General features: G+C 47.0%; 1 protein-coding gene across 2 annotated transcripts in view; it reads left to right on the top strand.

Annotated features, from left to right (window-relative positions):
- LOC131397371 (leukocyte immunoglobulin-like receptor subfamily A member 6) overlaps positions 1 to 15,469 on the top strand; it is a 121,096-nt gene that overhangs the window by 80,331 nt on the left and 25,296 nt on the right. The window contains exons 9-11 of one of the 2 annotated variants that reach the window (XM_058530186.1): positions 8,974 to 9,026; positions 9,809 to 9,970; positions 10,049 to 10,258. In XM_058530186.1, coding sequence (XP_058386169.1) covers positions 8,974 to 9,026; positions 9,809 to 9,970; positions 10,049 to 10,192 — 359 coding nt within the window. In that variant the 3' untranslated portion in view covers positions 10,193 to 10,258. Of the gene's footprint in view, positions 1 to 8,973; positions 9,027 to 9,808; positions 9,971 to 10,048; positions 10,259 to 15,469 lie in introns of those variants that run through there. The other variant, XM_058530184.1, reaches the window with a different exon arrangement.

Genomic DNA, 15,469 nt, shown 5'->3' with positions numbered 1-15,469 from the left:
CAGTACAGCCATTTTGGAAAACAGCATGGAGGTTCCTCAAAAAATTAAAAATAGAACTACAATATGATCCAGCAATCCTACTTCCGGGTATATTCCCTAATTAATGAAATTAGGATCTCAGAGAGATATCTGCATTCCTGTGTTCATTGGAGCATTATTCACAACAGCCAAGATATGGTAACAACCTAAATGTCCATCAACGGATGGATAAAGAAGATGTGTATATACATGCAATGGAATATTATTCACCCTTTAAAAAGAAGGAAGTTCTGCCATTTGTGACAACATGGATGAACCTGGAGGACATTATGCTAAGTGAAATAAGCAAGATGAAGACAAATACTACATAATTTCACTTACATGTGGAGTCCAAAATAGTCAAAATCTTCGAAACAGAGTTTAATGGTAGTTTCAAGGGGCTCGGGAAAGGAGGAGATGGGGAGATGTTGGTCATGGGGTACAAAGTTCAGTTATGCAGCTGAATGATTTCTGGAGATCTAAGGTACAGTCATGTGGCTACAGTTAACAATACTCTATTGTGTACTTGAAATTTGCTTGGGGGTAGATCTTAAGTGTTCTCACCACACACACACAAAAAATGGTAACTATGTGGGTGATGGATGTGTTATTTACCTTGATTATGCTGACTATTTCACAATATATACAACATTGTGATACAATGTATCAAGTTGTACAACTTAAATATATACAATTTTTATTTGTCAATTATATCATAATAAAGCTGAAAAAATGTGTTTCATAATTAAACCAAGAATTTTGGATGTTATTCAATTTCTAATTTTAAGTAGTTACTCTCATTTTTAATATATGTATTTGTATTTTTATTTCTAAGCAAGTATTCATTATCCTCTTCCCTTAGAGAAGACAAGGTTCTATTTACACTTTACTTGAACTCTGAGTTCTCATATATGTAAATATGTGTGTGCATGTGCACATCTGTGTGTCTATGAGCACGTGTGTGTGTGCGTGTGTGGATGTGTTTTTTTGTGTGTGCAAGTGCGTTTGCGTAATTTTCCAGTGGTTTTTTTTTGTCATTTTTTTCCTCACTGTTGCATCTCACTTTCTCCACTTTGGGTTCATTGTTCTCCTAACTGAATTTCGTCACTTAGTATTCCTTTCACTGGGTGTGAAAATAGTAAAATATCTAAGAACTTGCAGCTCTGGAAATGCCTTCTTGCACTCTCGTTCTCTTTATCAAGTTACTTGGGAACATTTTGTTATTTCAGATGAAGTGTAGGATTCAACTGACAGGAGAGGAAAATCCATGTGATGGTCAAGGATCCACCCCCAAAGCTCTTCTTATCTCTTATGAAGACACAGCCTCAGGTGGCGGGTCTAACCTGTGAGATTCAGGTCAAAGTCTCCTCTTGTTTGGGGGTTTGCCCCTCTGACCCCTTCTCCTTTGTCCCTTAAAAGTAATTTGGCTCAGTATAAAATTCTTCACAAACAGTTAATTCCTGGAAGGTATTTCTCCAATCTCTTCTGATATCTCATCTTGCGTTGGGGATGTCTGGTCCCAGAGCTTGTCATTCTATTGAGGGTAATTTGCATTTTCTCTGGGAAGTAATTTTAGGACTTTTCATGTGGTCCCAGGCCAGTCCTCCTCAAAATTTTTTGAGTTGAAATTCACATGAAATAAAATCAACCATTTTAAAGTGTACAATTCAGTGTAAGATATATATATTTTGTGTGTGTGTGTGTGAGGAAGATCAGCCCTGAGCTAACATCCATGCCAATCCTCCTCTTTTTGCTGAGGAAGACCTGCCCTGAGCTAACGTCTATTGCCAATCCTCCTCCTTTTTTTTCCCCCTTTTCTCCCCAAAGCCCCAGTAGATTGTTGTCCATCATAGTTGCACATCCCTCTAGTTGCTGTGTGTGGGACGCTGCCTCAGCTTGGCTGGACAAGCGGTGAGTTGACAGGCGCCCAGGATCCAAACCCGTGCCGCCAGTAGCAGAGCACGCGCACTTAACCACTAAGCCACAGGGCCAACCCCAAGACATATATTTTTAATTTACCCTTCATTTTCTTCATTCACCATGAAGGTCGACGCAGATGTCATTTTAAATATATGCCTCCTAGGAGCCCGCCAGGTGGCGCAAGTGGTTAAGTGCGCACAGTCCGATTCTGCTGCCCAGGGTTCACAGGTTCGGATCCCAGGTGCGCACCAATGCACCACTTGTCAGGCCATGCTGTGGAGGCGTCCCATAGAAAGTGGAGGAAGATGGCCACGGATGTTAGCCCAGGGCCAATCTTCCTTAGCAAAAAAGAGGAGGATTGGCAGATGTTAGCTCAGGGCTAATCTTCCTCACAAAAAAATATATAAATAAATAAATGCCTCCTAATACTTAGTCTTTCCTCATCTCTGTAAAAGTTAATTCTTTGTCTCTTGAGCTGTCGCTGGACATCATTCTCCCTTCTTTCCTCTGACACTTACAATAGATGTGACGTTGGTTCTTCTCATTCTATTCCCTGAGTATCTTAAATTTCCATTTCTGGTCTCTCTGTGCTGCATTCTGGAAAATTCCCTCATTATTCTGTTCCAGTTTCATAATTGGCCTTCAGCTGTCTAGTCCTTGAGGGATGAATTTTTTTAATGTGTTAATTCTATTGGATTTTTCATCTCTAAAATTTCCAGCTCACTTCAATAGTTGCCTATTCTGTAAAAACAATCTATATTCTTGCATCAAAAATTCCATTTCTCCCTTTATGTTTCAGATATTTAAACATGATTATTTTAAAATTACTCTCCTATTTTCCTATTGACTATTCCTTGCACATGATAACCCCATTCATCAGTAGCTGTTGTCCACAGCATGTTCATCATGATTAGGATGACTCTTGACTGTCCATTCCTGTTGGAAGGCTCTGCTGCCACGCACCTGATCTTCCACAGAGGGTTTCCCAGGGCTGTCCTGGGACTCAGGCTGACAAGGCGGGGCTATTGCAGCTGCTCCTGGCTCATGGCATCCACTCTCTCAAACTTACCATCTGCTCAGGGTTGTATCCAGCAGGGATGGTCCAGTGGGAACCTCACATTCACGTGTGGGGCCAACGCCCGTGGCTGACAATACTGGATTCAATCTGTTTCAGGACACACATGGGAGGTTGCTCGGTCCTGACCATGGGCTCAGGGCAGTGGGCAGATATCCCAGAGCTCACCCAGAAACATGGAGGAGGAGGAAGCACAGCTTGCAACCTTCACCTGGAGCTCTGACCACTCCCTTCTTGTGAGAACCTGGGGGTCCTCCCTGTGTTCTCCTCCATAGGACCCCTTGATGGTCCTGGGCACTGATGGCCACTCAGCTTTGTTCCCTATTCTTTGATGTAGTTCCCTCTCCATTGTGAGAACTTTCATTCCTCTTTTTCGCATTTACCTTCGCTACATATTTTAGAAATGTTGTAAGTAGCATTTCTCAGTGTTAGGAGCAGACAAGAGCTCTTGTATGGGCAGATCAATTCTCCACTTGACTGTGGAGTCCAACCCCATGGTCCTCTCACGTCCCAAGCCACTCATGTGTTAACATGGCCTGGAAATTGATTGATCCCTCCCATGGACCCAGCACCACTGACCCCACAGCCACTCTGAGGAGTGGGGTTCTTGACAACATGCTGCAGATGAAGAAACTGAGGAGCAGAGATGGAGTGTTCATGCTCAAGTTCACGTGGGCAGTGGATGACCAATGAATATTTAAATAAGATTCAGCAGTGTCCCCCAATTAAGAGCACTAAGCCAGTCACTGACCCCGGAAACTGAAGACAGAACCACAAGATAAGGAGGGGAGCTCTGTCCAAGGGAACAAGGGGTCTGGGGAGGCAGGAATGACTCAGAGGTTTGTTCCCAGAGAGATGGGAGTGGACGCTGTTGCAAGAAAAAAGAAGTCCGTGAAGGGGACTATCACAGCTGTGAAGGCTGTGATAGAAAGAAAACCCACACTCCGGGGCCAGGAGAGGAGTGATGTCTCCTTCCCTTATTTCCCTGTATTTCTCCTTTGTGATCATTGTCACAGTGACCTCAACCTGAACTTTACAGTGAGATGTTGAGTGCGTGTCTCTGCTGATCTGAGCTCTGCAGTGCAGCAGGATCCTGCATCTTCCCTGAAGCATCTCCAGGACCTGGATGACCACAGTCCATGGTGAGGACCCCAAAGGGATGTGCTGATGGACAGGTTGAGGATGAAGGAAACCCCATGAGGGTGCTCTGAGAGGGAAGAACATGCCCTGGGTCACCCTCACCTGGAAGGGGCCTCTCAGGAAGGCACTACATCTATCGCTGTGAAGTTCTGTCTGCCAGTGAGATTAGTCCGGATCACACAGACAGTGGGAGTCAGGAAAGACCAAATTCATCTGAAATGTCTCCCCAGTGCCTGGTACAACTTCAGTCACAGCCCGGGGAGGAGCAGTTCCCCTTCCTGTGGGGCTGCTGACATGACAACCCCGTGACGAAGGACCGGCCTCGCAGTTACCACACCCTGTGCTTCTGTCTGTCCCTCCCGGCATTGCAGTCTCCTCCATCTGCACAGCTGGGGCCAGAGGGAGGAGACAACATGACCCCCACCCTCTTGACCCTGCTCTGCCTTGGTGAGATTTGATGAGGGGGAGGTGAAGCCCTAGTCTGGGAGGGACTCCGTCCCACAGCCAGGCCCTGGTCTGTCAGGAGACCCCAGGACTCAGGAAGCTCAGGGGGAGGAGGGATTCTGCTCATGATCCAGGGACAAATCTCTCACAGAGAACTCTCTTCCAGGGCTGAGTGTGGGCCCAAGGACCCCAGTGCAGGCAGGTGAGTCTATCCCCAGGTGTCTCAGGTCCCAGCTCCTCATTGGCGACAAGGAGCCACCACCAGGCAGCTGGGATCAGAGAACAGCAATTTTGGGCTGACAAGTGGGGGATGTCTGGATGGGTCATGGGGCTGAGAGCTGGGGAACTGGGGTGGGGAATGTCTTGTGACCCAGCCTCTGATTTCCTCCCAGGGATCCTCCCCAAACCCACAATCTGGGCTGAGCCAGGATCTGTGATCCCCCAGGGGAAGCCCGTGACCATCTTGTGTCAGGGGACCCCGGAGGCTCAGGAGTACCATCTGGATGAAGAGAGAAGCACAGAGCCTTGGAGAAGACAGAATCCACTGCAGCCTGGGGAAAAGGCTGAGTTCTCCATCCCACACATGACGCATCTATCGGCAGGGCGATATCGCTGTTATTATCGCAGCCCCACTGGCTGGTCAGAGCCCAGTGACCCCCTGGAGCTGATGGTGACAGGTGAGAGGTCACTCAGGGGTCCCAGCCTCAGGCTCTGCCCTCAGGAAGGGGTCTGCTCTCAGGGGTGTCTCCCCTCTCACAGCCCAGCCCTGGGGGATATGAGGGAAGTGTGAGCCCCATTTAACACGCTGCCTCCTCCTCTCCTAGGAGTCTACAGCAAACCCACCCTCTCAGCCCTGCCAAGCCCTGTGGTGACCTCAGGAGGGAATGTGACCCTCCAGTGTGGCTCATGGCTGGGATATGACAGGTTCATTCTGACTAAGGAAGGAGAACACCAGCCCTCCTGGACCCTGGACTCACAGCTAAACCCTAACTGGCAGTCCCAGGCCCTGTTCCCTGTGGGCCCTGTGACCCCCAGCCACAGGTGGATGTTCAGATGCTATGGCTATGACAGTAAAAACCCCCAGGTGTGGTCAGGCCCCAGTGACCCCCTGGAGCTCCTAATCCCAGGTGAGGATGTCCCATCATAGGCTCATCCATGTTTTGAGGCACCAGACAGGGGTCTTATTCTCAGGTAGCCCCACGTGAGTGGGTAGGGTGAGGGGAGAATGGGGCTCCTGGGGAAGAGGCACAAAGCATGAGAGACAGTAAGACTTGGGGGCAGGACTGGAGAAGGGAGGTTTATGGGAGGAGTCAGCCCCTGCAATCCACACACGTTCTTTCTCCCAGGTGTGTCTAGGAAGCCCTCCCTCCTGACCCAGCAGGGCCCTGTGGTGACCTCTGGACAGAACCTGACCCTCCAGTGTCTCTCTGATAATGTCTACGACAGAGTCTCTCTGTCCAAGGAGGGGGGACGTGACCTCCGCCAGCGCCTTGGCTGGAAGCCCCAGGCTGGGCTCTCTCAGGCTGACTTTCCCCTGGGAACTGTGAGTGGGTCCCACGGGGGCCAGTACAGATGCTATGGTGGACACAACCTCTCCTCTGAGTGGTCAGCCCCCAGTGCCCCCCTGGACATCCTGGTGGCAGGTGAGGAGCCAGGGGCTCAGTCAGAGACTCAGACTCTGAACAGGCCCTACTCGGGGAGCCCCAGGTGGTGATGCCAGAATGAGAGGTGGGGGTACCCAGGGAGGGAGAGAGATAAAGAGAGGCAGGGGAGAGGATCGGAGCGGGAGAGACTCAGAGAAAACAAGACAGACAGAGGGGAGGGTCCTCAGAGAGAGGCCTGGGGACTCTCGGTTCAGAACAAGGTAGGTGGGCAGCCCCTCACCCACCCCTCCTCTCTCTAGGACAGCTCCCTGACACACCCTCCCTCTCGGTGCAGCCGGGCCCCACGGTGGCCTCAGGAGAGAACGTGACCCTGCTGTGTCAGTCACGGAGCCTGGGGGACACCTTCCTTCTGTTCAAGGAGGGGTCAGCCAATACCCCATTGCGTCTTAGATCAAAGTACCGAGCTCAGAAATACCAGGCCCAATTCTCCATGAGTCCTGTGACCTCAGCCCACAGGGGGACCTACAGGTGCTACAGCTCACTCAACACCTCCCCCTACCTGTTGTCACACCCCAGTGACCCCCTAGAGCTCGTGGTCTCAGGTGAGGGGTCCTGACCCTGTCCTTTCTGAGTCAGTCAGCTCAGAGCTCTGTCCCCCAGAGAGCTCTGGGCCGGGATGGGAGTGACGGGCCCCACGGGAGGGTCACCCAGAGAGGGATCTGCCCCTCAGAGTGCAGGAGGGAAACAGGGCCCTCCCATGCCCGCCCCTTCCCACGGCCCCATCTCCAGAATCCTCCAGGTGGGTGGAGGGAGAGCCTTAGAGACCACAGGACGGATGAAGGAGAAGAGAGTGAGCAGAGACGGGGTCTCTGGGAGGACCTCCAGCCCCTCATCTCCTCTTGTCCTTTCTCCCAGGATCCTCTGGGTACCCCACCTCCGCACCCACAAGGCTCGACTTAACAGCTGGTGAGTCACAGGGCGTCTGTCCAGAGAGGTCACAGTTTCCCCAGGCCTGTCTCTTGAGACCCAGCCGATCTGACTCCCAGTTCCTCTCTCAGCACAGCTTGTCCCCCAGGGGGGCTGGGAGTTGGGCAGAGATGGGGGTCCACGGGACTCCAGGGCTCTGACGCTGGATGGATGGATGGCGGGGCGGTCATGGCAGAGGGAGATTTTGGGGCCCAGCCTGGGGGAGGGGCAGCTGGGTTGAAGTGGGGAGAAGCAGCACCCCCATCTCCATCCTGATCCCCAGGAGGCGCTGAGGGTCAACTCCCTCCTATGGGAGGGAGTCAGGTGTGTGGAGGGATAAATGAGGGTCTCTGTGGGGAGGTGGTGGGTGAGCCCATGGGGCACGAGGGCTGAGTTATGCCATCAGGAGACCCTGACTTCGACATGCCTTTCCCTGTCTGCGCCTCAGTTTCTCCAAGTATAAAGGAGACAATCATGGCCCAGAGCTTAGATTTCCTTCCAGTTCTGACCTCCTGGGAGAGGAGGCCTCATAGGGAAGCCCCCCAGGATGTTATTTTACGGAGGCCCATCCCCTCTGCAGCAGTGATGGTGACATTGTACAGGGGAACTGGGGCAGGACAAGGGTCCGGGGTATTCAGACCATTTCCCTTCAGCTCAGGGAGCTCAGCTGGAGTGGAAAGAGCACAAAAGGCAGTCAGTTCCTCGGGTTTATTTCCTAGCTGAGCTACTTCCAGGCTGGGAAACCGGGGGCACGTGATTTACCTCTCTGTACCTCACGTTGCCTATCTGTGAAATGGGTGGGCGTGGCAGTCCCATGTTGCACGATTGTTGTGAGTTATTGGAGATGAATGCACAGGTCCCAGCACAAGCCTGGCACACAGTAGGATCTCAATTAAATGGCATCAGTGGTTCATTCATGATGTCACTCGTGCTCAAGGTCTCAACTGGTACTTGAAGGCTCTGATCGGGGTGTCAGTGGCCTTCATCCTGCTGCTCTCCCTCCTCCTCCTCCTCCTCCTCTGTCGACACCGGTGTCGGGGCAAACACAGGACATCAGGTGAGTAGGGAGCAGGGTGACCTGGGTCACAGGAGGAGGTGGGCTAGGGCACCAGTCAGAGGGAAACCAAATAGATGGGAATGTCAGCCTAGAAAGAGACTTTTCCAGAATCTCAAATCAGAAAATCCAAAGAAAATGCTTAATGTCAGCACACACATACACATTTAAGGTATTTTTTATCTTTTGGATCTTATGAAATATTGAAGCATACACACAAGTGTGTGTTAAGGTTTCCTTCTTTCTTCTCCAATCCCATGTGGAGGGCGGGTGGTCATAACCTCCCAGGGCTGAGACTCTGTCCATCTTGACCCAGTCCAGTGACAGGCTGATCTCCAACTTCCTGCAGGGGCTGCAGACCCAGAGCCCAAGAACAGAGGCCGGCAGATCAGGTAATTCCTGCCCAGGAGACCCCAGGCCCCCACACCACCCTCAGTCCCTCTCTGCCCCTAACACTCCCGTCTCCTCCCCCAGCTCCAGCCCAGCTGCTGACACCCAGGAAGAGACCCTCTGTGAGAGAAGAGGAGGGGCCACCCTGGGGGGTGGGCACAGGGATTTCAGGAGGCCATGGGAGGCTGGGCTGGGAGGGTCTGGGGATTCAGGGTGAGAGGGACTCAATTACCACCCTCAGTGACCTCAGGCACATCTCACCCCTGGACCTCAGTGGCCCATCTGGGAGCAGAGGGGGGCTGCAGCCCTGAGAGATCTCAGGAATCCTGCCAAGAGACACACCCCCTGTTCTGCCCCAGCAGATGCTGCCGTGCAGGACACACAGCCTGAGGAGGGGGTGGAGCTGGACCATCAGGTGAGACCCCTGCTCCTATCTAGGCCACCAGGGACGTACCTGTTGTCAAACTTAATCCAAAGGACACTTCCTGTCCTCACATCCCCAGCTCTCAGCAGCGTCCCACACTGACCTCTCCTCTCAGGCACCCTGGGTCATCCTGCTGTGACTTCACTCCTCCTGGTTTCTGTGACCTCATGGCCCCTTCTACATGGCCCACTTTCCTGGTTCCTCATCCTCTGTCTGACCTTCTGGTTGTTGGGGTGCACCCCCAGGTCTCAAGAGGATGCATGAATGAGTGAATCACCCACACATCCCCTAGGTTCCCTTCATTCATTCCCCCAACAATGTGCACAGGGAGCTCACTGTGTACCCGGCTCCATTCAGGTGCTGCAGGTGCAGCAGTGAGAAAACTGTCTCCACACTCCTTGAGCTCCCCTCGTGAGTGAGAGGCAACATACAAATACACGGGGTCCTAGAGTGCAAAGTGCTGTTAAGGAAAATAAAGTAAGGAAAGGGGTCGAGTGCACAGGGGGCAGAGAAAACAGCAGATGCAAAGGTCCTGAGGTAGGAACATGCTTTTTCAGGAAGATGGGCCTTGTGGGTGGAGACAAATGACAGAGAGAGAGTATGTTAGGATAAGAATCAGAAACACAGAAAGCATCCAGATGTCCAAGGCTCAGGACGTCCCTGAAGATTCCATCAGGAAGTGACCTCACTTTGTAACAGTGTGGACAGTTGACTGGAGGAGGTCAGCACTGGGGTCAGGGAGACACTGTTTCTGTCCCTTTGTCCACCTCCAGCAGGGCCCCCATGATGAAGACCCCCAGGGAGTGAGAGATGTCCAAGTGAGCTCCTCAAGATCAAGACTCAGGCAGGGAGTGGCCACCTCTCCTTCCCCACTGTCAGAGGAATCACTGGACACGAAGGACAGACAAGCAGAAGGCAGACAGATGGACAGACAGGTGGGTCCCATCCTCTCCAGACCCCAGGCTTCCCCCTCTCCACCCAAATACCTATCCTCCACTCTGCCTCTGCTCCAGGCTGCTGCATCTGAAGACCCCCAGGACGTGACCTACGCACAGCTGAACCACTTGACCCTCAGACGGGACACAACACCCCCTTCCTCCCAGTCAGAGGAGCCCCCAGCAGAGCCCAGTGTGTACGCTGCTCTGGCCATCCGCTAGCCCAGAAAGGACCCCAACCCCACCCTCCAGGGAGGGAGACGGCAGGGACCCCAGAAGGCACAGGAGCTGCCCCCAATGGACACCTCCTAATGACCCCCAGCCAGCCTGGACGCCTAACATGGACCACCAGGAGCTCTTGGGACAATTTGGGAGTCGCCTGATTCTGCTGTCAAAGATAATGGATATCCCCACATTATAGAAATAAAGCAACAGACTTTTCAATAATCTATGAGTGAAATGAGAAATCCAAAACAGAAGTGAAAGCATGTTTTAAATTGAATGTTGATGTAAATATTACACATCAAACCTACGAAATGGGAAAATTAAGAACTATGAATGAATGTATTAGAAAAGGAAAGCCTTAAAAAGTGAATGACCTAAGCTCTCATACCAAGAATTTACAAAAAGAATAGCAAATTATTCCAAATGAAGGTAGAAGGAAGGAAATAATAATGACGAGAGTAGCTACTAATGAGGTCAAATAAAAAATAGAGAAAAGTCAATAAAGCCAACAAAATTCATTCTTGAAAACATTAATCACACTAATACATCCCAGCCACAACACTCAAGGAAAAAAGAGAGAAGGTACACATTACATTATCAGGACAGTATTACATATCCTACGGACTCGAAATAGATAACAGATACGATCAATTTCATGCCAATATATTAGAAAATGTAGATGAAATGGACAAAATCCTCAAAAATACACTTTTCCAAAATGATGGACTTAAAAATAAATAGAAAATCTGAATTATCTTACATATTAAATATGTTGAATCTGTAATTAAAATTTTCCCAAAAAGTGAACTTTGAGTCTCGAAAGCTTCACTGGTGAATGCTTCTGAACACATATGCACTTATGTAATACACACATACACATAATAAACTTACATAAGAGTCTCCTGAGAATACAGAAGGTGGAATATTCCTCCCAACACATTTTATCAGGCCACAGAAATCTGATACCAAAACCTGACAAGGAAACTACAAAATGGGAAAATCACAGAAACCTCTCTCACAGGATCTTAGCTGTAGATTCCTACACAAAATATTCCCAAATAAGAGTCAGCAATATATAAAATGGATAATATATCATGACCATGCTGGCATGTTTTTTTCAGAAATGCATGGCTGGTTTCATACTCAAAAATCAATCAATACGTTTAAAACACAAAAGAAGAAACAGAAAAAATAATCATATCAAGAGATTCAAAGAGTCTGATAAAATACATCACCAATTTATAATGAAAAACAATCTCAGAATTGAAAGGGAAATTCCTAACATTTATCCAAGCATCCTTAAAAATCTGCAATAGAAATAACTTTTAAAGGTAAAAACTTGAAATCTTTCTGCCTGTGACTGGGAATGAGACAAGAATGTTCTCTCCGGGGCGGCCTGTGGCGTAGCAGTTAAGTGCACCGTGCTCCGCTGCTGGCAGCCCAGGTTCGGATCCTGGGCATGCAGGGATGCACCGCTTGTCAGGCCATACTGTGGTGGCGTTCCATATAAAGTAGAGGAAAATGGGCATGGATGTTAGCCCAGGGCCAGTCTTCCTCTGCAAAAAAAGAGGATTGGCACGGATGTTAGCTCAGGGCTGATCTCCCTTAGAAAAAAAAAAAAAAAGAAAGAATGTCCTCTACGACCTCTTCTATTCAGCAGGACACTGGAAGAAACAACCAAATAAACAAAGTAAAAGAAAAACAATGATAAGCACCGAATGGATGAAATAAAGCTGTGTTACTCACAGATTACAAAATTGTGTGCACAGAAAACCTCAAATAATATAAACATCTATTATTCTAATGTGAATAGGATTGATCCAATGTCACTAGATACCACATAAATATATAAAAATCAGTTGCATTTCAGACTTCCAGTTTTGGACCTAACCCCCATAAGGCACAGTAAACTGCTAGACTTTGTATATACAGCAAACATGAGAATATTCCGAAAAGTGGAAAGAAGGCAGTAGAGGGGCTAAGACTGTTAGAACCCCAGGAGTGATACAGTGGGTGTCAAAGGAGCCATGTGGGGGATCTGGACTGTACCCTCCACATGGCAGTAATGAGTCAGTACCCCAGCCATGTGTCAGAAAAGACCTTCTGTAACAAAAGATTTAAATAAGATCCAGACTCTCACAACATTTTATCTAAAATGTCTAGGTTTCAATTTTAAAAACAACTCATTATAACAGGAACCAGGAGAATCTCATCTCGAGTGAGAAAAGACCATTGCCAACAGAGGCTAACACTGTGATGACACAGAGATTGGAATTATCTGACAGGATTGTGAAGCAGCCATAATAAAGATGCTTTCATGAGCAATTACACACAGGCTTAAAATAAATATAAAAAAAAGAAAGACTCAGCAAAGAAATAGAAGATACAAAGAAGAAGGTAATGCAACTTTTAGATCTGAAAAATACAATAATCAAAATAAAAGGCTCCACGGATGGGCTCAACAGCAGAATGGAGAGGAGGGAGGAAATAGTGAACGTGAAGACAGAGCAACATAAATGACTCAATCTGAACAACAGGGAGCAAATGAACTAGAAAAGAACATGAACAGAGCCTCAGGACCTGTGGGACTCTAACAAAAGATCTCACATCCATGTGATTCAAGTCCTAAAGCAGAGGAGAAAGAGGACGAGACAGAAAAACTATTCAAGAATTTGATTTCTTGAATAGTTTTTGGCAACAGTCATAAAGCTACATATTCAAGAATTTGATTTCTTGAATAGTTTTTGGCAACAGTCATAAAGCTACATATTCATGACACTCAGTGAACCCCAAACAGCAGAAGTCCAAAGAAATCCATGCCAAGATGCATCATGACCCAAGTAGGGAAAACAAAAGACAAGCTCCTTGAACGCAGTGAGACAGAAATGCCACTCGACCATAGAGGGAAACCATTCAGATGACAATGGCCTTCCCATCAGAAACCGTGAAGGCAGGAAGCAAGAGGAATGAAATTTTTCAGGTGCTGAAAGAAAAGAACTGTTGATCCTGAATTCTACAGATGGTGAAATTATCCTTCAGGAATGAAGGAGAAATAAAAACATTCTCAGGTGAAAGGAAGCTAAGAGGATTTATCACAAGCAGGCCTCCCCTAAATGAACGGAAAAGGAAGTTCCTGACCCAGAAAGGATCTGATAAAGAGAGGAATCTTGGCACATGAGGAAGGAAGATGAAAGAATGGGAAGTAAACACGTGGACTCTGGGACAGCGCAGAGGACAGAGAGTCAGAACTGCCCAGTTACTTTGCCTCTATGAGCACTCACCTCACCTTATTTTCAAATTTTGAGGCAGCAAAGACAAGCATACAGGCATTTATGCAATGATGTTGACATCTTTGTGAATTGACTAACATTTTAGGAAACAAGAATAAGTTAAAGTTTTAATTCACAGAGCTCATACAGTGAAGGGAGACGTTTGAATTCCACGCAGTGTAAGGAACCTGTGGAACACATGGAGCAATCAAGACACCCCCAGAAGAGCCAGGCCTTTGTAGTCAGGCCAAACGAGCTGCAGGATATGCCTAATGACAGATTTTTGTTAAAGCCTTGAAAGGAAGAAATGAACCACAATGTCATTTAATCAACTTCCAAAATGTAGTTACATGCTCTTTAAAGAAAGAAAGTAGACTCTGTATACTCAACAGTATACATTTCATATTGTCTTGCATAGTCAAGAAAAACAATCCTGCATAAAGAAGATGTGGTATAGATATATCCAATGGAATACTACTCAGCCATAAAAAAAGACAAAATTGTCCTATTTGCAACAACATGGATGGACCTTGGGGGTATTATGTTAAGTGAGATAAGCCAGACAGAGAAAGACAAATACTGCATGATTTCACACATACATGGAAGACAAACAAACACATGGACAAAGAGAACAGATTAGTGGTTACCAGAGAGTACGGGGGTTGGAGGTGGCCATAAGGGGTTGACCCAATCGTTGCTCAGTAGCATTTTGTTTAATCTCCACATATTTGTGGCTTTTCTGATTTTCTTCTTATAGTTGATTTCTAGTTTCATACCGTTGCTGTCAGAAAAGATGCTTGGTATTATTTGAATCCTCTTAAATTTATGGAGACTTGTTTTGTGGCCTAATATGTGATCAGTCCTGGAGAACGTTCCATGTACATTTGAAAAGAATGTGTATTCTTCGGTTTTTGGATGGAATGTTCTGTATGTATCTACTAGGTCCATCTGTTCTAGTGTGTCATTTAAGGCCAATGTTTCCTTATTGATCTTGTGTTTGGATGATCTATCCATTGGAGTAAGTGGAGTGTTCAAGTCCCCTGCTATTATTGTGTTACCATCTATTTCTCTTTTTATGTGTGTTAATAATTGCTTTATATATTTAGGTGCTCCTATGTTGGCTGCATAGATATTTACAAGTGTTATGTCCTCTTGTTGGATTGTTCCCTTGATCATTATGTAATGCCCTTCTTTGTCTCTTTACCGTTTTTGTTTTAAAGTCTGTTTTGTCTGATATGAGTATTGCTACCCCAGCTTTCTTTTCATTGCCATTTGCATGGAGTATCTTTTCCCATCCCTTTACTTTCAGTTTGTGAGTGTCTTTAGGTCTGAAGTGTGTTTCTTATATGCAGCATATATATGGGTCTTGTTTTTTATCCAGTCAGCCACCCTATGCCTTTTAATTGGAGCATTTAGTCCATTGACGTTTAAAGTAGCTACTGATAAGTATGTACTTACTGCCATTTTTTAACTTTTTTTTCTTGGTGTTTTAGTAGTTCTTCTCTGTTCCTTTCTTCTTCTCTTGCTCTCTTCCCTTGTGGTTTGATGGCTTTCTTTAGTATTATGTTTGGGTTCCTTTCTCTTAGTTTTTTGTGTATTTATTATAGGTCTCTGGTTTGTGATTACCATGGGGTTCATATATAGTAACCTACGTATATAACAGTCTATATTAAGTTGATAGTCTCTTTAATTTGACCGCTGTCTGAAAGCTCTACTCTTTAACTCCCCTCCTCCCACATTTTATGTTTTTGATATCATATCTAACCTCTTTTTTGTGCATTTGTATCCATTACCCTCTTATCATGGAAATAGATAATTTTTCCTATTTGTGTTCTTCTCTTTTCCCCTTAAATAAGTCCCCTTAGCATTTCTTGTAGTACTTGTTTCTTGGTGACAAACTCCTTTAATTTTTGCTTGTCTGGGAAACGTTTTCTCTCTCCTTCCATTTTGAATGATAACCTCACTGGGTAGAGTATTATTGGCTGTAGGTATTTTCCTTTTAGCA

Source organism: Diceros bicornis, chromosome 34, assembly GCF_020826845.1.
Source record: "Diceros bicornis minor isolate mBicDic1 chromosome 34, mDicBic1.mat.cur, whole genome shotgun sequence".
Taxonomy (NCBI): Eukaryota; Metazoa; Chordata; class Mammalia; order Perissodactyla; family Rhinocerotidae; genus Diceros; species Diceros bicornis.
This window is presented reverse-complemented; position numbering and strand designations above follow the sequence as displayed.